Source organism: Podarcis bocagei, assembly GCF_964188305.1.
Source record: "Podarcis bocagei genome assembly, chromosome: 4".
NCBI lineage: Eukaryota > Metazoa > Chordata > Lepidosauria > Squamata > Lacertidae > Podarcis > Podarcis bocagei.
Window position 1 is genome coordinate 36,740,767 of NC_138128.1, and position 26,739 is coordinate 36,767,505.

The 26,739-nt window shown below is 42.3% G+C and overlaps 1 protein-coding gene across 2 annotated transcripts in view; it reads left to right on the plus strand.

Moving 5' to 3' along the window:
* The window catches only part of LOC308586222 (glypican-5-like), a 421,981-nt gene that overhangs the window by 235,447 nt on the left and 159,795 nt on the right, over positions 1 to 26,739 (plus strand). For both annotated transcript variants that reach the window (XM_081192628.1, XM_081192629.1), the window contains one exon: positions 403 to 523. In XM_081192628.1, coding sequence (XP_081048754.1) covers positions 403 to 523 — 121 coding nt within the window. The remainder of the gene's footprint in view (positions 1 to 402; positions 524 to 26,739) is intronic.

A 26,739-nucleotide genomic window follows, 5' to 3' on the forward strand; every position in this document is an offset into this window, starting at 1 on the left:
GGGATACTGCCAGGGAGACAAAGTCCATCATGGCCCTACGTCGCCTCCAGACGTCCATCGATCTCCCGTAGACACTCAGTATCAGCAATTAGCGACACGAGCTCCAGAAATAGCTTGCCACATTCCAGAGCTGATGCACGCTCTTATCAGCAGATAATGCACAGCGAAAGATGCACGCAGGAGAGCATTATTTATAAGTTTATTCTGCGTTGGTCAGAACAGAGAAAACATGACTGCCTGCTTCAGTGTTTCAGGCACCAAGAGAGAGAAACGAAAGCAACAGAAAAACATAAACTTCCTGTCAACAGGAAATACGCAGACTCTGTGACTCACAAAGCCTGCTCCCTTGTAAGGTGGAACGGAAATATCCTAACAAAGCCTTCCTTTCCTTTTCTATTGCAGTTATACAAGCAGAGTGGTTACCAATGGGATGAAGGCACAAATTAATAACCCAGAATTGAAAGTCAGAGGAATGGACCCACACGTCAGCAACTTAATTGCTAAACTGCAACAATTTAATCAGGTAAGTACTCAAGTTTCACATTCAACCTAAAAGGAAATATGGAATTGAAACACAAATTTGTAGTAATTATATGAAGCTTGAACATATTGACAAACCAGGATTCTGCAAAGAATTAAATATGTCCTGGTGTATGTCAGCTGACCAGGCAAGGCTGCATCCATCCATGGCAAATTCCCACAGTTGCTTATGACTCATAATTCCAGTAGTTTTGCATTTATCACTCTCTATCTTCTGAGTAGGTTTCTATAAAATTGCACTAAGTTTATAAAGGCTCATTGCCCTAAAAAAACCTGAAATACCTTGCATGAACTACAGCGGGGCCACATTGGAACCTGTGGCACTGCAAGTAGCCAGTAAAGTTTTGCTGAAAGTGATTCTTAATTTTCCCAATCCAGAAGAAAAAGATGGTCTGCCAGTAGGTATGCCAAAAACATGATGAATGGGTGCCTGCTTAAGCGATTCACTTGAGCTCTGTGGGTTATGCATGGCTGTCTACACAGAACTTCAGCTAGTCAGTGCTGAATATATTATGGCTACATAATACTCTTCCTTCAATCCACTGCTTTGCAAGTCGCATAGATGGTGTCAATCCAAATTAGCCAGAGCTACCTACCACATTTAACAGCAATCGATTTTCATTTAATGTAAGCATATTTTCTTGTCCAATTTGAGGAAACGTGGATAATGGCATCTGCAGAGTTTGTAATGACAGAGTAGCATCTCCTCCCTAATCACTCACCATTAGAGAATAGGTATAACTTTTGACAACTGCTACTGGCTGTAATATTGATTGCGCTGATTAGTGTGGAAAGGAATAGTGTATATCATGCAAAACCATGGCTCAAATTAGCTACTTTTTCTTCCAGTTGTGAGATGTAAGACAGGGTCATCTATGAGTTCTTCGTGATGACAAAGAACAACATGATTAATTTTGTATGGCCAGGGGAGTGTGGGCAAAGCACCAACAACCACCTCACGCCACACAGTAAACCTTTTTTTAAAAAAAAAAATAATGAGTGGAGTTTCCAAGATTGCTTGTAGTATGACATAGGGACCTGTCGTACAAGTGGGAAAACGTCAGACATCCCATTGGGTCCAAGCCATTGAGTGACCCTTGTGTAACTCTTTGGATTTCGTCTCTTCAGCACTAGTATACTAAGAACTGCACCTTCTCTTCGCAAAACAAAAATTCCACAAATGACATGACATCCTGTGCAATATATCATGGCCGCCAAGACTTGTTACCTCCTTGTAGGGGAGATTCTTTCTGTGACTTTCTGTTGACCTTTAAGAGAAAATGATCCTTAAGTGAAGTCCTGCCCCCCAACAGATGGAGATTTGTAGTGGGTAATTGACTGCGTGGATTAAACAGAATGCTTATTATTGCCTTAAGATGATTTGTTGTTAAGTAATATAAATTACTTTGATCATAATTTTAGTGAGATTTCTTCAGAGATCAAAGCATCAAAGAAGTTGTTAAATTTCTCTTTAACGCTTTCAGCATAACATCAAACATGTGTTGCCGTTTTCTTAGGGTGTTTATCTAAGAATGGATTAATTTATGAATAAAAAGCTAACACTCAGAAGATGATTATGGCTGCAACCCTTATACACATTTACCTGGGAAGGAAGCCCCATTAAACACTTGACATATACCCCCGGTTTTTGAAGATAGTTCAACAGTTTTGGAAGAACAATATATTCCCCTTTCTTGTGGTTAATGGTTGAATGTGGCATTGGTGTAGCATAGCATGCTAAGAGATTCAGGTACAAACCCTGAAGTCTGTGGTTCAAATCTCACTTCTGCCAAGAACTCACTAGCTGGATTAAAGTGAGCTGCTTTCTCTGTCTCTATGCCTCAGTCCCCACCCCCCATCTGCAGAATGAGAGATAATACTGACTTAACTTTAAAGGTAAAGGTAAAGTTACCCCTGCCCGTATGGGCCAGTCTTGCCAGACTCTAGGGTTGTGCGCTCATCTCACTCTAGAGGCCGGGAGCCAGCGCTGTCCGCAGACACTTCCGGGTCACGTGGCCAGCGTGACAAAGCTGCATCTGGCGAGCCAGCGCAGCACACGGAACGCCGTTTACCTTCCCGCTGGTAAGCGGTCCCTATTTATCTACTTGCACCCAGGGGTGCTTTCGAACTGCTAGGTTGGCAGGCGCTGGGACCAAACAACGGGAGCGCACCCCGCCGCAGGGATTCGAACCGCCGACCATGCGATCGACAAGTCCTAGGCGCTGGGTTTTACCCACAGCGCCACCCGCGTCCCTGACTTAACTTTACAGGGCTATAATTAGAAAATCCATGTGAAGCACTTTGAACACATGAAAGCACTATACATTCTTTGTTGTTATCAACATTAGTATTATGAAAGCAAAGTTGCAATGCTATTTACTGGCTGATAAAATTACTATGTATTCAAGTAGGGGGCTCCTTAGCTGCTATTTGGACCCTGGAGTGCTCCTAGGCTTTGAATCTTTCTTCAAGGAAACCCTATTCAAAATAGGTTGGCTGCTCTCCTAAAGTTGAAGCACTTCTGTCTTGTCTGGATTAGGCTGCATTTTATTGGCCTTCATCCAGCCCGTTGTTACCTCTAGGCACTGAATTCAGGAATCACCCATACCTCCTGCTCTCTTTCTCTAGAACAGCCCATGAAATTGAACCTTTTTTTATTTACAGTAAGATGGCATAGTTGGGGACCCTATACTTAAGGATTTAATTTGACCAGATGTTTTCATATCTAAATCAGCTCATCACCTTCAACAATCACTTCTCCAAGAACAGTGGAGGAGCCCTTGAGGAACAATTACTAATGCAGGGCACCGGCAGTTACAGATCACTAAAACAAGGCTATATGAAAGCAGTGCAAAGTCATGTTCATGCCAGTCCCTGTCAGAAGTGTGCTTTGCCACGCGCAAAGCAGTTGCCTTTGTTTCATGACTTGAAGAAGTTTGCATTCAGGATTGTGCTTTCATTAACCCCCACAAGTGACACAGCCATTTCCACGGCCGCTGGAAAGAATAATGTCTGATTGATCATTGTGTCCAGCTAAACCAGTATGTGGCATTTCCAATTACATCAGCAGTTTAGCAGAGTAAGTTCCTCTCTTACCAATTAGGCAGAAAAGATTCCTCCTCTTACTTTATTCCTGGGTGCATTTTAATTAGATCTGTAGGCAGTCTCTCTCCTAACGTGCCCTGCAGGCTTCAGTGCCATCAGTCCTGAGATCACTTTGGTTCTTGTTATGATCATGTGCTGCTTCAACTGAAGTGACTCATTTAAAAAATCTTCAGAGACCAAGCTTACATTTGGGTTTCCCTGCATCTCGTTTTATTATATTTTGGTTCCTTAAGAATGATGTATAAACTATACTGGAGAAATCATGCCAATCTGTGTGTGTATATTCTGAGCCAGTTTATTTTAATTTAGAATAAATAACACAGCCATTTTCACTTTCAGTCATGCCTTCTAAGATAGTCATGTGTTCCTAGACCACCATTGCATTCCCTAGCTAGGCAGCCTGGGGTTCATTTTACTAAGATTTAGAATACGGGAGAACTTGCATGTGGAGGAAGGATGCTTGAGGAATCTGAACATGGCAAATTCCACTGTGAAGTCACCTGATCCCTCCCTCTTAAACTAATGTGTGGGCCAAAATGTCAATATTATTCAGATTTTGCATTTCTGAATTTTACTGTAAAATTTTACATTTTACTGTGCAGTTCTCAATCAAAAAAAGAAAAAGGCGAAAATGCATTGTTTCACAATATATTGAGAAATGTTTACTTCACTGTACATTTTTTGGAAGAAAATGAATTTATAGATCCTATTTGTGAGAAAATGCATTAAAATGCTTATTTGAATATGAATTTGCATGCAGGTTTTTTAAAAGGCAGATTAGCGTGGAAGTGGGATAGAGTGACACGTGTTACAAATGAACGTGTGAACTTGACACAGCAGAAATAAACTGATTATTTCATCCCTAGTGTGAAGATAAGTCCAAAGTCTGGCATAGGAACCTGTGAGTGTCCAGATGTTGTTGGAGTCCCCCTCCCATCAGCCTAATATGGCAAGACCAGCAGTCAGGGATGATAAGAGCTGGAGTCTAAGAACACACCAAAGGTCCCAGGTCCTCCCTCCCTGTCATAGGAAGTTGTCCTGTTGGACTTCAGTTCAAAATACTGCTCCTTAAAGACAAAATACTGCTCCTTAAACAAAACTAGTTGTATACACATCATCAGTTGGTAGCAAGAAGCTAAAACTAAAGCTTTATTCTGTCCAACTAGATGTGTTTATCTGGATAATCTGACTGTTGTGAGGATTTGCCGGGCACTGTCTTGAGTAGAACAGCTTTTGCTGTGACTTTCCTTTCAAGGCGGCCCCAGTTCACCTATCCAGGAGCCAAGACTGCTGCTGCTCAGTCAGTACATGAAGAAGCAAGGCAGGGAGCAGCTGCTACCACCAGCCCAAGGCCTAATGAAGGGTTCAGAAGCATAAACATGAGAGGTGTGGAAAGGGGCTTCCTGGAGATAGAGGAGCAAAGAACACCTCTTGGCACTTCTACAGGACCTTCTCCCCCTATCTGTTGGGAGGCAGAGGGACTCCTAAGAAGTACCTATCTGGTTTTCCCAACTATTGGACTAGGATTTGGGAGGACCTGGCTATTGGGAGTGGCCCCAGGGTATCATAAGACCTGGATCTTTCACTCCTCAAGCTCTGAAGCCTTGGAAAAGAGGGCTGAAGGGATGCACCAACTGGGAAATTGTGGTTGTGCTGCCAGGAAAGAGCAGGTGGAGTTAGAGGTCTGATCCTGTATTTATACAGAAACTTCAATAAATCATGAGTAGCTACACTTTGCTTTTCTGGTCCATCTACCCCTGTAGATCACAGACCCTGAAGCCTTTAACCTGCCCCTTCTTCAATATGGTCCCACACCTATAATTTATCATATTGTCCTTTTACTATAAGCCTCCACTATTTCTTAGAAAATTGAAGCTATGTAGTTTAAAGTCATCTCGTCTTCAATCTCTATGTTAATTACTATGAAATGGGAAATAATTTGTGTGTCTGCCTTCTAGGAAGGTTCCCCGTGAACATTTTAGCACTAATTGTAACCAGGGGGAATATTGCCAGTACAGGAATGAAGTCATTTGATTTGTATGCAAGTATATGACGTGTATTTAGAAGCGTTATTACAAAATGAATCACATCTCTCTGAATCTGCACATATATATTGTGCATCATAAAAACGATAAAGAAATCAGGGCTGTTATGTAGCTGAGATTTTTATTCCCATGGATGAAGATCCATCAATTGGCTCACTGGGACAGTCTAAAATGTACATGAATTGGAGCGAGGCTGAGCAACCCTACTGGTAGATCCCCATGGAGGAGACAATCTAGGGCAGAGACTCCAGAATGCCCCAAGACCTGTTGGGTACACAGGAACAAGAGAGAAGGGGGGGCGGAGCAGTGTTTGCACTTGCTTTTTCCTTTTCAAACAAAACTGGTGTGCCTCCCTTTGTTTCTGCCCCATTGGAGTGTGTCTCCCCCCAGGGACATGTTGGGTAAATGGTTGGGTAAAGGCTTGGTCCAGCCATCAGGTGGGGTAAAGCTGCCACTCTCAGTTCATTTATTATTTCTTGGCTTGCCCCCTGCCAAACTGCAACTTCCACAAAGGGTCACTGCAACTTCCACAAAGGGTCACCTAACCACTTGGGGAATTCTGGATAAAGATGTACATCTTATAATATTTTGCAATACCAGACAGATTTGTCATCAACAGGGAGATGAATCCATTGACAAACATGTTTCTTTTCCATGGAAGCATTATCTAAAAGCTCTTTCGACTCTAAATTTAACAGCTGGTCTAAAATGTATTCAATGTCTACACCTTCTAGAGCAGTCAGTGGAATTTTATGTACCTGAGAATTACAGATGTTCCGTTTGGTTTGTAGGAAAATATAGCAACTTCAGATATAATTAAACTAAGGATTACTAATGTGCTTCAGCGTTAAAAACAGCAGGAGAGTTTCTGCCAAAGACATAGATCATGTAAAATAATTAAACACGAATGTAACATTCTGAAACAAAAGTTCTGAATCACTATGTAAATTGTACGTCTCTTATTTTTTCGTGCTGGCACATATATAACCCTAAAAGGCCTGGTTATGATTCATGTGCTGTGTCTCTGGATATGCAGGTGCCATTTCTCTTCCAAGCACTTTCAAGAATTATTTACCCAGATGGGCCGTTATATATGTTTTGTTTTGTTTTCATTAGGGAAAATTAATCTTAATAAATCAGAATCATATATTGAGTCATAGTAACAACATGAGCCAAATTGGAAAAAGAGTGCTATTGTTTTCCATTAGAAGTCTCTCTCTCTCTCTCTCTCTATCCACACACACACACACACACACACACACACACACACACACACACATGCATATACAGGCGGTGAGCATTTTAGATGGGTCCAGTTGATGTGTGATTGCCGATACGCAGATCCTTTTGGAGTGCATAATGGGGTTGGGGCAAAATAAATGGGGCAAGGTGCTTATACACGCTCCGCCAATGCGTGCTGGGGCCAAGAACAAAACCCCTGCATAAGGTGCAGAAATAAAGCTGAAGGTCATGAAGGTCATTCTATATTGCCCAGGGATGGGGAACCTGTGGCTATTCAAATGATTTTGGACTCCAACTCCTATTAGCCCCACCCAGCATGGCCACTGGGCAAGAATGGTGGGAGCTGAAGTTCAAAACATCTGCAGGGCACCAGGTTGCAAAAAGCTGATACAGTCCAGGACTTCAAACAGGTTGACAACAAAGCACAGAACCATTGTCTGGGCAAAAGCCTGACATAGCAGGGATGTAATAGGTCCTTACCAAACCAGGGTCCTTACCATCCAACCAGGCAGTGGGCACGATCAAACAGAGCTATATACAAGCCTCTGTATTGCTCACTGTCATGCCCAGTGGTTCAGCTTTTGGAAATATGGTCCTCCTTTGTTAGCGGTAGTTCAATGATTTTTGTGGACCATGTCAGGATAGCCAAATATTTAGCTATATTCAGCCCTATCGCTTTTGTGACTGTTTCAAATAAAATTGGTCATCATGCTTTGTCCATTCAGCTATTCTTGAAGAATTATGCTAACTGTAATTGCATTGTACAAAGATACTGGAAGCTGTGAAGCAGTGAGATGCCATTTATATGCATGTAATAAATCATGTATTCTTTTTAGGGGGGAATGACTATGATGTAAGTGCAAAGAAAGGTCAGACAAACTCCCTGGCTTTTATAGCAGTCTCTAAAGGAGAAAAAAAAGGTCAGAAGAGCAGGCATCAGAGGAATAATTGATCAGATTCCTTCCATCAAAGCTCCTTGCCTCATCTTTAGATTATGTTTGAAAGACCTGACCATGAAGAGAGAGAGAGAGAGAGAGAGAGAGTCAGTCAGTCAAGGATGAGCTTTGCATACTTCCTTAAGAAAGGACGGCTCATCTTTTAAGGAAAACAGAGGGTGGATATCTTGGTTACTCTAACCCTTTGAATGCATCCTAAGTAGGTCAGGCAGAAGCAGCATTTCAGATCTTAAATATTGACGTGTTTTAGTTCTGGAGTTCCTCTAAACCAGCAGTTCTCAACCTGTGGGTCTCCAGATGTTGTTGGACTACAACTCCCATCATCCCTGAGCTCTGGCCTTGCTAGCTAGGGGTGATGGGAGTGGTAGTTCAACAACATCTGGGGACCCACAGGTTGAGAAAGGCTGCTCTAAACGTTTACACTACTAAATGTACCTTCATGACTGTTTTCACCCAGCTTCCCTTCTCCACAAACAGTGTCTTTTATTTGGGGGCTTCCTCTCCTTCCTAGAATGATCTCAGGCAATATAAAATGATAGCCAATCAGATCTGGCTGCATGAAAATGCCAGGCAGGGGAAGAACAGCCAGCTGAGAGTGAGATCAAATTGGATGTTTAAAAGCAAGAGAGGCTGGCTTCAGTCAGAGGTTGGGCATTCAGTGTTGCCAGTGCTATGCTGTGGAACACTCTTGTAGCAGAGATTCTGCAAGGATCATCACTCATAACTTTCATGGGGCACTTAAATATTATTATTTTTATGGCGACATGCCTATGCAGCCGTTTAAAATTTACCTTGAGCATCTGACCATTTTAATGATCTGCATGCATATACAGTGGTACCTCTGGTTACATACTTAATTCGTTCCGAAGGTCTGTTCTTAACCTGAAGCACCACTTTAGCTAATGGGGCCTGCTGCTGCCACCACGCTGCTGGAGCACGATTTCTGTTCTCATCCTGAAAGTTCTTAACCTGAGGTAATATTTCTGGGTTAGTGGAGTCTGTAACCTGAAGCGTATGTAACCTGAAGCATATGTAACCCAAGGTACCACTGTGTGTGTGTGTATATATATATATATATATGCATATATGCATATATATATATATGCGTATATATATATATGCGCACCTGATGTTTTGTGGGAGGGCAGTGTATAAATGCTTTTATAAATAAACACCATCTTCTATAAAAACCAGTTAAATCAGATTAGTATGCACCATGCTTAGCAGGAATAGGCGAGGTATGCCATGCGGGTCACATAACAGTTTATTTAACCTGCCTCGAGTCCTGTCCTTCTCCTGTCCTCCTGGATGATAAAGACTGTGGGGGACGCAAAATAGACTCTGTTGTGCACAGTTGATGGAGGCGGCGGCTGATAGATCCTGCGTATCCAGAAGTATCGTTGGCCTTTTGTTTTATAACAATTTAATATTACCAAGACATTTCCATGAATCTGAAGCATTCTGCTATAAGAGTGTATTCAATGTCATTTTGGTATTCTGTTACCCTAATTTGTTTGGTCTTTTATATGTGAAACACTCCTCAGTGGAATTTGTCAAAAAGGCATATTTATGGGAGTGATCTGGCAGACAAGCAAGGTAATAATTGGATAATATAGAAAAGCATGATTTGTGCTTCACTGCAGTAACGCTGTATTTGATGTGACATTTGAGAAAGATAACCTAATCAAAGCGAATGATAAATGGTAAGTGGCAGAATTTGGCCTTGATGGTGGAATTGTTCATGGATGAAGTCCTAAACATGTAGTTTGCTCCTCTGTGGGGCTTGAGCCCCTTTTTGAAGGTATGGTAATTACAAACAGGGGACCAAATCTCTTTATAATAATATCAAAGTATCACCTTCCACGGACACCACGTTAAGATGCTTATCAAGTTGTGTCACGTGTGCTTTTGGTATCATTTGAGCAGCTCACAGACTAGCAGATTTGCACACTTTATTGAATGCATCTGAATTCAGATAAAACAGTCCTGCCTTCTGCCTCCCAAATTTATAGTCCACCTGAATATCAGGAAAACAATAAGAGGGGAAATGTTGCTTCATCAGTTTGGAATACGGACCAGTTTTGCTTTTCTGTGTACAGTTACCACCTGCTGCTCTCAGCCCCACCAAGCCCTCCCACCGCAATCCTACCGTAGCTTCATTGGCTCAATGGAGAGCCAGTGTGGTGTAGTGGTTAAGAGCAGTTGACTTGTAATCTGGTGAACCGGGTTCGATTCCCCACTCCTTCACATGCAGCTGCTGGGTGACCTTGGGCCAGTCACACTTCTTTGAAGTCTCTCAGCCCCACTCACCTCACAGGGTGTTTGTTGTAGGGGAGTAAGGGAAAGGAGATTGTTAGCCGCTTTGAGACTCCTTCAGGTAGTGATAAAGCGGGATATCAGATCCAAACTCTTCTTCTTCTTCTTCTTCTTCTCAATGGTAGAGCATCTGCTTGCCTGCAGAAGGGCCCAGATTCAATCCTTGGCATCTCCAGGTGCGGCTGGGAAAGACTTAACCTGGAATGTCACTGACTGGCAGTGTAGACAGTCCTGAGCTAGATGGACCAATGGTATGACTCAATATAAGGCTGCTTGCTATGTTTTTGCAGTGACGGTGCAAGAGTTTGGAGTAAATGATGGTTAAAGTTCAACCTTGTTCAAAAAGCGTGGTCCCAATTAGATTAGGATCCAGATCCCTTCAAGCTGGGCTTGATGCCTAATGGCGTTCCTGCAAACCCTGCTTCTGCTGCTAGCAAACCCTGCCCCCCCCCCCGCCCTGCTCTCCCAAGCAAAAGACATGGAAGGGTTGAGGACTTAGGTGCAACAAAGTGAAAGCAGCAAGGTCAAATGTTAAGCTAGCAAGGTCAGAGCTAGCAGAGTGCATGGAGAGTGCTTAAATAAGAGTCATCACGAAAGCCAAGTTGAAAGTACCCGTGCACAGCCCCATTCACAAAACATGGAGATGAGGGTCATTTTCTGTTGTTATTTGGGGGGAGAGGAGGAAATTATTAAATTTTAGTGAGGGGAATAATAAATTGGAATAATAAAAGATTATCTCCTTCATCTTCTCCATGGAGCAGAATGAAATGGCATATCCAAAGATGGCTTATCTATGAAATATCCAGTATGGGTGATTCCTGCATACTTGTGGGGGGCGGGTGTTGACTTTGTGACTGAAGTGTACATATGTGTGATTTTACATATGGAGATCACATGGGGGTCAGGCACACACTCACTCTGTTCTAGAGAATGATGCCAATTTATAGTCTGAAGTGGTTGCAGGATGGGTGGTTGCCAAATCTTTGACTTGGTGGTCTGAATTTCTGAGTATAAATGGTGGTCTGAACTGCTGACTGCAGTTTTAAAAGTTTCTTCTGAGTGTACCTCAAGAAGGCTTTGAAAACATGAAACCTGCATCTCTGTCCATGGTGCTGAGGACTGAATCTTAACAAAAGAGAACACTTTAAAAAGTCTTCCTTCTACTGTACCAGCAATTTTTGAAGCAATAGAATACTCCACAAACATCTAAGAATGCTAATATTAATGGATTTTGGTCAATGAAATATTAATTTCAATTTCATTTTTAAAACTTGCATAGCATAATAAAATAGTTGTAACTGGTGTTTTATTGTAAAACTCTTTTCATGGCTTGTTTTGAAATGTGAAATAGTTTACTTCTCATATGGCTTGATTTTTGGTTAGAATACATCTGTTAGGAGTTATAAGGGTTTTTTTCCGTATTTGGATTTGACAATAATTGTCCGTTGTGTAGTAAACTGAAAACCTACCAAATAGACCCCCAGGTATAGGGCAGTAGATAACAACAACATTCAGGAACTATAATGGATCCATTTACTGAAAATTTATAAATAAACTATGGCTACTAAATAGTGAATGTATATATTTCTTTAAAACAGAGGGTATGCTTTAAACTAAGAGAAGTGATCAAAAACATTTATGTGAAATTTCTAGTGCAACTTTGAAGAATAAGAAAAGCCAACCAACGCCATACTTTTAGGGCTCCATGAATAGTAAATTTATCAAAGAGTGAAGGAGTCCAAGAAATATAGCTAGAATACTGCAGATAGCCTGGGACTGTAGATTTTAGTGGTACCAAGGCTGATCCCCTCTATGATGCATTAAATATTAGCCTGAAAACTGTGGGTGTGAATGAAGGCATCAACACCAGGCAATTCATCAGCCAGCCATAAAACTGATTAATATATGGTGTTGTAAATTTCACATAATGAACTAAAGGGCTCACAGTGTATCCTCCTTTAATATCTGCTATCGTAATAGAGCTGTAAATATCAAACCAAAGTAAATACCAAAATTTAATAGCTCAGGGTTTCTTACCTTGTAAATTGGTCCAGAGAATTGAGTGAAGATAAGTGATGCAGTTATACTTCTGAAGTTAATCAGCTTTGGCCCAGTAGGCTGTCTGGCTGAGATGAGTCCACCTGGAAACAATGTCTCTTGGAAGGGAGAGTGAGGTGGACGTTAAATAATCCAAAGCATATCAGAATCAACTTGGCATATCTGTATTTCTCCCTCTCTCGCTCTCTGGCTTTATATAAACCCTTCTGTGCCCTAGTATGTTGGCAGAGGTTTGCTTTCAGGACAACGATGCCATGAAACCAAACTTGAGTTCATTTTTTTTATTTTCTTACTAGGTATAACCAGACTACTTTGTGTCCAACACAGTCAAGGCCAATTCTCTTTACCGATGGGCTATTTATTTTGACTCTGCCAGAATTTGTATCAGATGTATTGTGTGAAACATTAAGATTTATGGTAGCTTCATCTTTATATGAAACACTCCAAGAATCAATTTCTGGGAAAGGAGACATGGTGCACTAATGGAATGTGCCCATCTGCCAGCCCTGAAGTTGTGAACCATCCCCTGTTTACTGACTAGTTTCTAGAAGATGATGCCATAAGCCTTGCTGTGCTACAAATTACAGATATTCAGGGTTTCTGGTGAGTATAAATTAAGAGCTCAGGAGTGTCATTTATATCAGATGTCACATTCAACATTAATTTAATCTTGCACTATTCACTTTATTACCGAACACATCATTAAATTATAAACTGTAAAATTGTATAATTGAGGGTTGAATCACAGAGTTGACATCTGTCTATTGCATATTGTCTATTTGGATGTGATCATTCAGAATTAATCATTACTCAAATATGAAAGGCATTTTATCCCATTAGAGCCCCCTCTATCAACCTCATAAGACAGTTGTTCTTTCAGGAACAATTTAAAAACATTATCACAGCTAACAACTGTGCATAGTCTCTATTAATATTAGAAGAGTTTGGATTTGATATCCCGCTTTATCACTACCTGAAGGAGTCTCAAAGCGGCTAACATTCTCCTTTCCCTTCCTCCTCCACAACAAACACTCTATGAGGTGAGTGGGGCTGAGAGACTTCAGAGAAGTGTGACTAGCCCAAGGTCACCCAGCAGCTGCATGTGGAAGAGCGGGGACGTGAACCCGGTTCCCCAGATTACGAATCTACCGCTCTTAACCACTACACCACACTGGCTCTCAGTACTAGAAAGCCCCAGAATTAAAGAAGGCCACAAGCAGAAAAATTAAAAATCTTAAGATTTTATGCCACACCCTGTTATACTACCTGATAGGTTACATCAGATTGATTTTTATTACCCAAATTAAATTTGCAAAAGCTGTTTTCAGAGTAGGGCTCAACTTCATTAGTATTTCACCTCCTAATTTTTAGTCTCTCTCTTTGATACAGTGGTGCCCCGCAAGACAAACGCCTCGCGAGACGAAAAACTCGCAAAACGAAAGGTTTTTTCGTTTTCGAGTTGCCTCGCAAGATGAATTTCCCTATGGGCTTGCATTGCAAAACGAAGCTTGCCCCGCAGTGCGTCTTCCCCGCTGTCCCCGGACCTGGGGCTGCAGGGAGAAGGTTGCTTCTCCCCGCCGCCCCTTGCTTCAAAAGAGGTCCGGGGACAGCGGGGAAGACGCGCTGCGCTTCCCACTGTCCCCGGACCTGGGGCTGCGGGGAGAAGATCGCTTCTCCCCGCAGCCCCTTGCTTCAAAAGAGGTCCGGGGACAGCGGGAAGCGCAGCGCGTCTTTCCCGCTGTCCCCGGACCTCTTTTGAAGCAAGGGGCTGCAGGGAGATCGCTATCTTCTCCCCGCAGCCCCTTGCTTCAAAAGAGGGGACAGAGCAGCGCTTTCCCTCTGTCCCTGGACGGTCTCCATAGGAACGCATTGATTGATTTTCAATGCATTCCTATGGGAAACCGTGCTTCGCAAGACGAAAAACTCGCAAGAAGAAAAAACTTGCGGAACGAATTAATTTCGTCTTGCGAGGCACCACTGTATCTTCATATCTGTCATTAGGTTGCCATGCAGAAATTGTTGGGGGGCGGGGCTGAAGGAATTGCAGAATCCAGCCACCCTGATTCAATACAGCATGAAATACCACTCCTTTGCCTTCTTCCTGTGGGTGGCGTGCAAGACTCTGTTAGGCATTCCCAGATGGTAAATGTTCTGAATATATCCTGCATATATTCTCATTAGCACCAGTCAAACATCACTACGATGATATTATGATATTATTTCTCCACTTATGTCTCCAGGGAAAAGACACCTACATTCTAGTTTGCTACTTTCAAAGAATCAGGGGGTAAGTAGGTTTTAGCAATGGAGATGGAGAACCCACATCCTTCAGAAAGTTGTCGGCCATTGGTGTAGTGCAGTCTTCCACATCTTCTGGTGTTTGGGACTATAAATACAATTGTCACTAACCAATGCCAGCTGAGGCTGCTATAGTACAAAACAAGCTGCTGTAGATGAAGGGGGTAGTCTTGCTAGTGTACACCATTTTTAAGGGGTAAATGAGGACTCCATTGAGGCTCAATAAGAGCAAAGAAGCTCTCAGCATGTTTATAACTGGAATTCTTTAAATGTTTTGGGGATTTATGGAGGAACTGTGATGCCTGTACACTGACAGAGATAAAGCTTTGATTCTATTCTATGCTGTTCTTGTCCTGCTGTAGCATTTATTAGGTGCCTCTTCCCATGACTATGGCTACTACAGTGGTACCTTGGGTTACAGACGCTTCAGGTTACAGACTCCACTAACCCAGAAATAGTACCTCGGGTTAAGAACTTTGCTTCAGGATGAGAACAGAAATTGTGCAGTGGCGGCAGTGGGAGGCCCCATTAGCTAAAGTGGTCTTCAGGTTAAGAACAGTTTCAGGTTAAGAACAGACCTCCAGAATGAATTAAGTTCTTAACATGAGGTACCACTGTATAACAGACCAGTGCCAAACAGAGTAGAAGGGGTACTTGTCCACTTAGTCATCCTACAAACTGTAAGCTACTTTAGAAGGATGCGTGCTTTTATTTCCCCACCCCATGACTTTAAAAAAAAGAAGTTGCCACAGCAAACATTTTGGAGGATATCTGACTTTAATTTTGTGCTGATTGAAAATCAGGGAGCAGGGGTAGCCCAGCCAGTCTGTCTCCAGCCTAATCAATCTCTTGGTGGTGTTGTGCTCTATATTTTGATTCTTGTTCTATCTCCACCTGTGACTCCCCTATTACTCTCACCTGACCAATGCTATCCTTAAATGACTCTAACCATTCTGCTGCCTCCTAATTGGGGAACTGCCTCCATTAATATGTATGTATTGCCACCTCTCCCCTTCCTTCAAGTCCCTCCTCAAAACCCACCTTTTATCCATGGCACATATGGTTTATCCCCTTTATCTTCATATTCTCACTTCTTCCCTTCCTCTAGGGAGCAAGGGTTGGTTCATCCTGCCTTTGTGCCTCACGTACACCAATGGTGGCTATCCAGTTCAGCTGGTTGGGAGATTCAGGACTGCCAAAATGAAGCACTGCTTTCACACAACTCAAACAATAGAATTTGCTGCCACAAGATTAGTGATGGCCACCAACTTGGTTGGTTTCAACTTGAGATTAGACCCATTCATGGTGGGCCAGGCTTTCCATGGCTGCTAGTTGTCATTATCTCTGTGCTACAAGGAGCAGTATGCCTTGAATATCAGTCACAGGGGTTCATGAGCAGGCAGATGCTATTGCACTCATGTCCTGCTTGCGAGTTTCCCAAAAAAAATCCCAAAAACAACTGGTTAGCTACTGTGAAAACAGCGCTTTGCTTGGATCCAGCAGCACTCTTATGGTGCTGTATAACAATATAATGAGAACAAAATAAATTGATGCATAGCCGTGAGCTCCTTGAAGAAAGACCACGATACAAATGTGGTAGATATATTCAAGGGTTGATTGCACCTCTGGCTTTTTGCTCCACTTTTTGCCTTGAGAATTGATTTTAACCTTTCTTTTCAGAAGTTAATGCCTTATTCAGCAATCACAGCTCTGACCGTGTGCACACATTACAGTGGTGCCCCGCAAGACGAATGCCTCGCAAGACGGAAAACCCGCTAGACGAAAGGGTTTTCCGTTTTTGAGCTGCTTCGCAAGACGAATTTCCCTATGGGCTTGCTTCGCAAGACGGAAACGTCTTGCGAGTGTTCCGATTTTCCCCCGCTTTCCCCCCCTTTTTCTAAGCCGCTAAGCCGCTAACAGCCTTTTAGCCGCTAATCCGCTAAGCCTTTAATAGCCGCTAATCCGCTAAACCGCTAATAGCGCTAATCCGCTAAGCCGCTAGTAGGGTTGCTTCGCAAGACGAAAAAACCGCTAGACGAAGAGACTCACGGAACGGATTATTTTCGTCTTGCGAGGCACCACTGTATTATGTTTTAAAAAACAAACACTTAGCTAGAACTGGCTTCCTACCTTTTCACCTCTCTCATTCTTTGGCTTTGTCCCTAAAGAGTTTGGATTGGCAAATATGATTACTGGCATCTGTAAACTGACTGGCATCTGTAAATTTAAATATTAGGTATGCTTTCTTACTAGCGTTAGATGGGTTTTGGAAGCAGACTGAACACTTGTGAAAAGGCACCGTCTGCTTTCATTCACATAGCTGTCTTACAAAGGGGAGGTGGAAGGAAGTGGACATAGAGCAAAAGAAGAATCTGTATTCAGATCATGGGCAAGGGCTGTGGCTTGGATGGACTGGAAGGGCTGGCATGGTTGGGGGACACCACTTGCCTCTGTGTCCAAAGCTTTTAGGTGTACATGACAGCAATCATGTACAAATGGCACCCATATACAATTGCACATCTAAAACTATCTAGAAATGTGATTATCCTTGTTACCCATGCCACAAAGTTTAACCATGCATACTTATTAGATACAGAAACTGCAGAAGCTGCTATACCTAAACATTCATGCATAATTTTATTTGTATGCTGCCTTTCCACTGTTCAAACCATGCTCTTTTTTTTAATAAAATATTTATTGCAAATTTTAGACAAAAAATCACCAAACATATAAAATACCATCACCAAAAAGTAACAAACAAAATAAAACAGAAATAAACAAAGAGATAAACATAGAATCAAAAAGATACAACAAAGACAACTATCCATAAATCATATTTCCATAACCTTTGGACTTCCTCACATCTCCCTTTCCTGCGTTCTCTATAATAAAGTTATAAGCAGCAATTTGTTGCCTTGTTTTAACTCTTATTTTGTAATTCTCAAATATTATGCCTCAAACTTTAAATATTTCTATCAAATACTTAACTGCTTGGTTTAAACATAATATCACTTCAAGTTTCATCCTTTTCTTAAACATCACTTATTCTCATATTCTTTCAACTAAATTACTGATGCCATGTAATTTTCTATCGAGCATTTTCTTAACATTCATACAGCTTATAGCGTTTTTGTAAGTAATCTTTAAACTTTTTCCAGTCCTCTTCCACTATCTCTTCTCCCAGGTCTCGGATTCTGCCAGTCATTTCAGCCAACTCCATATAGTCTATCAGTTGCGTCTGCCATTCTTCCAGCGTGGGCAAATCTTGGGTCTTCCAATGTTTTGCGATGAGTATTCTTGCTGCTGTTGTTGCATACATAAAAAAGTCCGGTCCTTCTTTAACACCTTCTGGCCAACAATGCCCAAAAGGAAGGCCTCTGGTTTCTTAGGGAAGGTATACTTAAATACCTTTTTTAACTCATTATAGATCATTTCCCAGAAGGCCTTAACTCTCAGGCAAGTCCACCAAAGGTGAAAGAATGTTCCTTCAGTCTCCTTACATTTCCAACATTTATTGTCATGCAAATGGTATATTTTTGCGAGCTTGACTGGGGTCATGTACCACCTATATATCATTTTCATAATATTTTCTTTCAAGGCATTACAAGCCGTGAACTTCACACCGGTGGTCCATTACCTTTCCCAGTCAGCAAACATAATGTTGTACCCAATGTCCTGCGCCCATTTTATCATGGCTGATTTAACTGTTTCCTCTTGAGTATTCCATTTTAACAGCAAGTTGTACATTTTTGAAAGTACCTTAGTCTTAGATTCTAACAATTCTGTTTCTAGTTTCGATTTTTCCACCTGGAAACCTGTTTTTTTGTCCAAATTAAAAGTCTCCCTAATCTAAGCATAGTGTAACCAATCTCTCACTTTGTCTTTTAATTTCTCAAAACTCTGCAACCTCCAAGTATCTCCAACTTTTTCTAGTATTTCCCAATATTTCGGCCATTTGGCCTCCATATTGAGTCTTTTCCGAGCCTTAGCTTCCATTGGTGACAGCCACCTTGGGGTCTTGTTTTCTAGTAAGTCTTTGTATTTTATCCAGACATTTAATATTGCTTTCCTGACAATATGGTTCTTGAAAGCCTTATGAACTTTTACCTTGTCGTACCACAGATAAGCATGCCATCCAAAAGCATTGTTAAACCCTTCCAGATCCAGGACGTCAGTGTTCTCAAGAAGTAGCCAATCTTTCAGCCAGCAGAAAGCTGCAGCTTCATAATACAACCTTAAGTCCGGCAGGGCAAACCCCCCTCTTTCCTTAGCATCGGTTAATATTTTAAATTTTATTCTGGGCTTTTTGCCCTGCCAGACAAATTTAGAGATGTCTCTCTGCCACTTTCTAAAACATTCCACCTTGTCCACAATCTGTAGGGTCTGAAACAAAAACAGCATTTTTGGCAACACATTCATCTTTATAGCAGCAATTCGGCCCAACAAGGAAAGTTTCAATCTTGACCAACTTTCTAAATCTTTTTTGATTTCTGACCAACACTTTTCATAATTGTCCTTGAATAAATTCAGATTTTTGGCAGTCATATTAACCCCTAGGTATTTCACCTTTTTAACCACATTTAGATCTGTCTCCTTCTGAAACCTTTCTGATTCCAAAGATGTCAAATTTTCCCCCAAAACCTTGGTTTTTTGCTTGTTTAATTTAAATCCCGCCACCCGACCAAACTCATGAATCAATTCTAAAACTCTTTTCGTACTAGATTCTGGCTCCTGTAGTGTCAAAACCAGGTCATCTGCGAAAGCTTTAAGTTTGTACTGTTTGGCTCCGACCCACTGTTCAAACCATGCTCAAGGCAGCTTTGTTGTTGTTGTTGTTGTTTAGTCATTTAGTCGTGTCCGACTCTTCATGACCCCATGGACCAGAGCACGCCAGAAAACATGAAAAAATACGTAACTACAACATAACAAAAGTAGTCGTAAACACTAAAGTATTAAAGAATACACAACCAAACTGAACAGTTTGCATATAAATCACAACAAAACCTAAAACAAAGACACAAATAACCAACAAAAACAACAACACCCACCCAATGAAAAAGCTGAAACACCCTACCCCCAAGTTGGTTCCGCAGCCTCAGCTTTTGTAGCTGGAGTCAAGTCAGGGCTCCACCCTCCCAGGCCAGGTGGGAAAATGTCTGCAGGGCAGAGAGCAGGTCTCCCAGGATTTACAAGCGCGTGCGCACACACACACACACACACACACACACTTCGAAACATGAAACTGACAGTTTTAATGATTTTCGTGAAAACTATCACCACAACTATATATGAATGGGTGGGTGGGGGGTTGCTAAAGTCTGCTTATAATTAGAGTCCTTGTGACTAAAGACAAAATGAAAGTCATAAAAGAGATTGAGGGGAAAATCTTATAATCAGGCAAATGAAAGTGAGCCATGGCAGAATGAGGGAAGCCTGTAGTTCTTTTCTGCCTTCAGCTGTGATTAATGAACTTGTAAATTCCCATGACTCTAGGAAAACAAGCAAGCACCTTTGGGGTGTGTGCATCTGATTGCTTTCTCTCTTTTGAATCTACAAAATTATGATAGCTATCATGTGAGAACAAGCACTTCTTTGGTGCTTTGGCACCTCTGCTTCTGTTTCAGCTCCTGGACGTGGGCCAGGTAACAATATGAGTCAGGTGCACACAGTAAATGAAAAAACAAGAAGCATTCAGATTATTGCAAACCTTCAAAAGAGATGTCTGTTTTGAGGCTTGGAAATAATTATTGTACTGGGACAGGCATACCAGATTATATACATCTTTCATTTTAAGTGTAATGGGGATCAACTTGAGGATCTCGATTATCTATGGGGATAAATTCTCTTGAGTGATGTGTTCTTACAGTAACAAAGGGATATGAAAATTTCAAGAGTAGTGCCAGGTTGTTGTTGCTGTTCCCTGGGAGAGATGGCATGTCTCGAAAGTGGTACATGTCAAGCAAACAGTGAGAATGGAACATTTTGTGTAGCATGGCCAGGGCTTGAACACTTCCACTGAGTCACAGATGACACCATTGGGAAAGGCTTGACCTATTGGAGAAAAGATGAGATCCCCAAGCCCCACATCTTCATAGAACTGTAGAGTTGTAAGAGATTCCAGCATCATCTAGTCTAAGTCCTGTTAATGCAGGATGCAAAACTACAGAATCCCTGACACATAGCCAGGCAGCCTCTTTCCTCCTTCCAATTTTAACCAAATCTTCCTTCCACCATAGCCTTCAAAAAACAGCAGCTATGGAGGCACCACAAAAGATTGAGCCCCATCTGTTCCTTCCCCCCCTTCTGAACACTCAGTTGCATTGTACTGAAACGTAGAAGAAAACTATAAAGAAAAAGCTAAAACTAATCCTCTTGGGTGAGACACTAAGGAAGCAATACTAAGTATGGGAAGCTAGCATTTAAATTATCCCAGCATGAAGTACCCCAGATCCAAAGACCATTTAGGAGTGAGGCTACTGCTAGCTGAATAGACATTAGTCTGGCAGAGGGGAAATGATCATTTAAAGCAAAGTTTGAGTTACACCACCCTTTGGATGGCTTAATTTTTTCTGGGTCCCCAAGTGATGTGACCATGTTGAATGGGCTTAAGATCCACCCAAAGCACTCTCCCTCCTGAGCCAGCCCTGCTGAAAAGTGTCATGAACTGCTGGCAGCACAATGGGAAGAGGAAGTTGATCCCAGCGAGGGGTGTAGCTGGGACTGAGACACACTGGGGCAAGCTGGGGATGGGAAAGGAGAGGTTGGACAGGAACCAGAGCAGCAGGACCCATCACCAGAGCCAGAGGGGCCCCTGCCTCCATGAACATGGCGGGCTCTGAGGCGTAGGGAACTGCATGTTAGAATGATTGCAGTCATGGGATTTTTGTCTTTCACATGACTGTATATGTTTTCACTCCACAGAGTGGGAAGTGACAGAGACAGGATGTTTGTGTTACTGTGTTCCGTGAAGTGGGACTATTGTCCTTTGTCTTTCTCTCTTTGCTGTCTGATGCTAGAGAGAGAGGGAACCATCTTGCAGTGCTCCGTGTGTGTTTATATGTAAATAAAGTAGATTAGCCAAAATGCTGAGCTGCTGAGCTCTGTCATGCATGATGCACAAACTCTGCAGATCCCTAAGTGTGCCGGTGTCGGTTGACATCGGTCGCTGTGATGTTCGGGCTGAAGAATGCTTATGAAGCTCCCGAACGATTGACCAGGAGGGAAGGAACATGCCAGTCGGGCAGGTGTCTCTGTCAGAGTCCTACTTGAGTGTAGGCTGAACTCCTGACACTGCGGGCAGAGTGCTCCAGGAGGCTAAGGCAGGCTAGGGCCCACAACCCAGCTCCCTTGCTGGCCAGGTGGGGCTTGCTATCTCTAGGAGGAAGGCTGTGATTCCTCAGCTGAAGTAAGCTTGGGACAGGTGAGGGTCACTTGCCTCGTCAAGCCCAGATGCAGCAATCAGCATGCAAAGTATAAAAGGGCAGCAGAACACAGGTGCTGGGTCTGCTCAAGTGCCCATGTTGATGAACCTCAGCCTGGATGCTCCAGGAACTCTGTAGGACTGTGCTGTGCTTCGGTTTGGACTTTGGACATGTGAATTGACCCTGGCCTGTGGAGTTGACATGCTGAATGCCAGGTAGGCCTGGGGTTCAGGAGGGAAAGGTTGGCATAAAATAGGAAAATGGAGAAATGTTGGAAGCCAGTCTATATATTGCAACACCAAGGGGAGTTTCCTGAATTGGTTCACTGATTATATAGCACTGTACCAAAAGCAAGCAAACCCCAAATCCTATTATTGCTCAAGTCCAGGAACTCTCATAATCTGTCATGCATACAAAGCAGAGTTCCTCATTTTATTGTTGAGGATGGCTGCAACACGATCATTCCTATTGTACTCTTCCTTTCACTGAAGGGGACATGAAGCTGTTGCTTGTACGAGGAGGCACGTAACTCCAGAGTCCCATGGAGCTTTTGATCAAGACATTTGCGTAGGCCCACTGTCTTGGTGGTAGCAGTAAATCCATTTGCCTCACTTGAAGGAGTGAAAGTCAGGACTTTTAACATTTCATTTTAGCAAATGCTGTGATGGTAGGGGGTGGACACTGATCTTCTGTCTAGCCAAAAGTATGCAGTGCTCAATAAACTTTGTCTGGGAACATTAATTAGTTGCAACATTTTTGTCTAGGCTTAAAATTCTCACCTCCTGGGCTTTTTTCTCGTTGGAGAAGATTATAACTTGCCATTTATAGAGTGCTTTGCATGTTCAAAGCACTTTGCAGTGATTAATTTTATAATCCGCACAACAGCAGTATGAGGTAGATATGCTGTTGGGCATCAACCCACTTTCTGTGCTACAGCAAGAATCCTCTTCAGAGGAGTAACAATGAACAGCAGATACCAATTAGCTTTCTCTAGGATGTTGCCACGGTGCTTAAATGACTCGAGGCCTGCTCTGGAGCACATTGGATTCCAGAGCAGTTTTTCTGTTAACAGTCAAAAAGGCTTGGAATTATTTTTTCTCCTGCAAAGAGGGCACACTTTGAGTGAGAGAATTACATTTGTCATAAATTCCCATCTTGTGGGATAATCTGTTTGACATTCATATGCTCCCCCAGAGGTTATGATTTTAAATTCAAAACCTAAGCGATTTTGTGGTGTTTCCTTTAATCAACATCAGCTTTGTGATAATCATTCCTGGGATGGTTTAATTTTCTCTGATGGACTGATCCTGCTTCCACTGTAGTCAATGACACTGACCCCAGTAGTGCATGCCTGAGGTCTGAAACAACGCACCTTTTTAATCAACAGCATTATGATTGATTATAGCCGAGGGAAGCTCGCCTGGCATTTAAGATTGACGTGTTCTGTGCAAAGGGTGGCACTCGCCCTTCAGTTAAAGTAAGGCCATCTATAACCAAATCACTGAAGATTAGAGATGTGCACATTTAAAGAAACACACACAGAAAAACAATCCTGGATAGCTATTTGGTGCTATGGTATTTGGAGGTCAAGAATTGGGGACGGCCTTACTATTAGGCAGAATGAGGCAGCCACCTCAGGTGGCAGATGCTGTTGGGCATGAAGCAGACCGAGCTGCCTGTTCCTCTGACCTACACTCTAAACCAGCTTGCTGTCCTCAGGTGTTGTGGGGGATGCTTTGCCAGTGTTAAAGATTCATTGTTGGCTTTCCTATGTCTAACTGGGAGAAGAGGCGCCATCCTGGCTTTTGTCCCAGGCAGTAAAATGTCTTCAGCCAGCCCTGTTAGTGACATTATTGAAAACCTCAATCTTGAGGAAGGTAGTACTATTTAAATATGATGTATTTTCTGCCTCTACATGTGCCAACAGAAGCATGCTCTTTTGGCGGACTATGTTCTTCCTTATCGTTTTAAGCTGATAAAAAGGTAAAGGTAAAGGACCCCTGACAGTTAAGTCCAGTCGCAGACGACTCTGGGGTTGCGGCATCCATCTCGCTTTACTGGCCTAGGGAGCCGGCGTTTGTCCACAGAGTTTTTCTGGGTCATGTGGCCAGCATGACTAAGCTACTTCTGGCGAAACCAGAGCAGCACATGGAAATGCTGTTTACCTTCCTGCCGGAGCGGTACCTATTTATCTACTTGCACTTTTGGGGGGTGTGCCTTAATAAATGCCTTATTAGGAGAAAGATTTGTAAAAATGAATATTTTAGTGAAAATAAAATACAAAAATGTAGTATATTAGGGGAAATTACTCTAAAAATGTGTACATTAGCCAAAACTGCATATAAACTATAAAATGCAGGTGAATTTTCATGAATTTTCTGCACCCCGTCCCGTATATGCACCAGAACTCTGGTTCACTCTCAAGGATGTGGTAGCTTAGATCTTTGTAGTTAATGACATTATTCAAGCTTGCAAGAGTGTAAGCACCCTCTAGGTCAGGGTGCCTGGTTTGCAAGTATATTCATGGGCTCAGTATGCTAGCTAATGGTTTCCATCAGAGTTGCACCATCATTCCTTTAGTTTTTCTTTGCCATTACCGCAGTGCAACCTACTAATGATTCACAGTTTGTCATTTGAGGGGGGGGGACCTCCTCCATGTCAGTCAATTTTGTGTGGTTTTTCTTTTAAATGCACCTTTCAAATCAATCAGTTTTTTGAAGCCAGCTGTAATATCCGTAGGGCGTTCTCTCTTCTCTTCAGTTAATATCATCAGTGGTTTGCATTGCTTTGAACTGTGTTACCTTGATAAAAATGTAGCATTTATCATTCTTCCATCACTTTCATGTTCATTTTTCATTTTAAGGTTTTCTTTCCCTTAAATGTTGGACCTTTTTTTTTTTTTTTTTGACATCTTGACAGTTTGCTCTCCTTGTTCCCTGAGATGTGAAAAAGGCCCCTCCAGTGCTTGCCTTGTGGGGGATGCTGTGAAGATTAATTAGTGAATTAGTTGATCAGAATAGCATCTGGAAAGTTAATCAGAATAGCATCTGGAAAGTCCTTATTCTGATCTCACACACTTGGTTTGCCCAGATTTCAACCCTCTCATAAGCCATATGAAACAAGGGGTGTGCTTTCATATGTGATTCTGAGCTCCTCAGCCTTGACTCCTCACAGTTATATGTATGGAAAGAAATACAATACAGAGGCCTTAATTGCTAGTGAGCTTGTCCTTCTCTCTTTTGAATCACAAGGAGTCACAGCTCTTGCACTGGTTCCCACACAGCTCTCTTGCTAAGATATAAAGAAGCTACTGTTTTCCTGAATGCAAATATGAACATTACCCATGGGGCGCTTGAGTCCTTGCTGTCATTGATTATAGAATTCCTCAAGAGAAGGGGGCAGATACAATGTATAAGATTTCATCCAGCAACATGCAAATAATTGGGCCCCACTTTCTGAACCTTATTAAAGGACGCCAAATCACATTGTAATTAAGCACCCTCTTAACTGTGCTAAGCTGCATAGGTATATGTGGAGAGGTTAAAGAAAATAATTTTGGATCACAGCATAAGAAGAGAGTTTGGTATGGTGGATGATGATGATAAGAATAAGAATAATTTTATTACAGTCGTACCTCAGGTTGCGTATGCTTCAGGTTACATATGCTTCAGGTTACAGACTTCGCTAACCCAGATATAGTACTTCGGGTTAAGAACTTTGATTCAGGATGAGAACAGAAATCGCGCAGTGGTGGTGCAGTGGCAGCAGGAGGCCCCATTAGCTAATGTGGTGCTTCAGGTAAAGAACAGTTTCAGGTTAAGAACAGACCTCCGGAATGAATTAAGTACTTAACCCGAGGTACCACTGTATTTGTATGTTGCCCCAGCCACTCTGGGCAGCTCCCAACAAAACATTAAAAACACAATAAAACATCAACCACTAAAAAACTTCCCTGTATGGTCTGCCTTCAGATGTCTTCTAAAAGTCATATAGTTAAATAATAATAATGCATTCATGGTACTCTTACACCTAGTATCTGGGCCATTAAATGCTAATATATTAGTTTGTGGGTAATATATTAACCAGCCTCCAGCATTCTTTAGATGCTAAGATGAGTCTTGAACAGAAGACGCATCAACCATGTTCCTACTCTTATGCCACTTCAACAGTCCTGGAAACTGTAGTTTAAGGAGGCTGGGAAGTGTAGGTCTGTGACATCAGTCTTAATAGACTACAGTTCCCAGGAATCTTTGGGGGAAGTCATGACTGTTCAAGAGTGCTTTAAATGTATGCTATGCATGTAACCACAGACTGGTTCCATTGGTTGCACAAAGGTCGAGAAGAGAAGCCCGTGATTCTTGATACAATGCTCAATTTTCTCACCTGTGACTCTGCTTTTCACCTCACCTGTAAATGCAAGTGGATACTGCGTAGAGGTGGTCCCAAAGCAAAGGGCTTCCTGGTGTTCCCTCCCACATCTGATGTTTACCCTGCTACCCATTTTTAAAATGAACCTTTAAAAAAAAAATTGTTTTGGGCGTGGACCTGCTGACCACCTATCAGCAGCTGGTAGCCCTGACAACATTGGCAGGGGGTCAGCAGCTGTCTTCTGTGGTGAGCCAGTGTGGTGTGGTGGTTAAGAACGGTAGTCTCGTAATCTGGTGAACCGGGTTCTCCGCTCTTCCACATGCAGCTGCTGGGTGACCTTGGGCTAGTCACACTTCTCTGAAGTCTCAGCCCCACTCACCTCACAGAGTG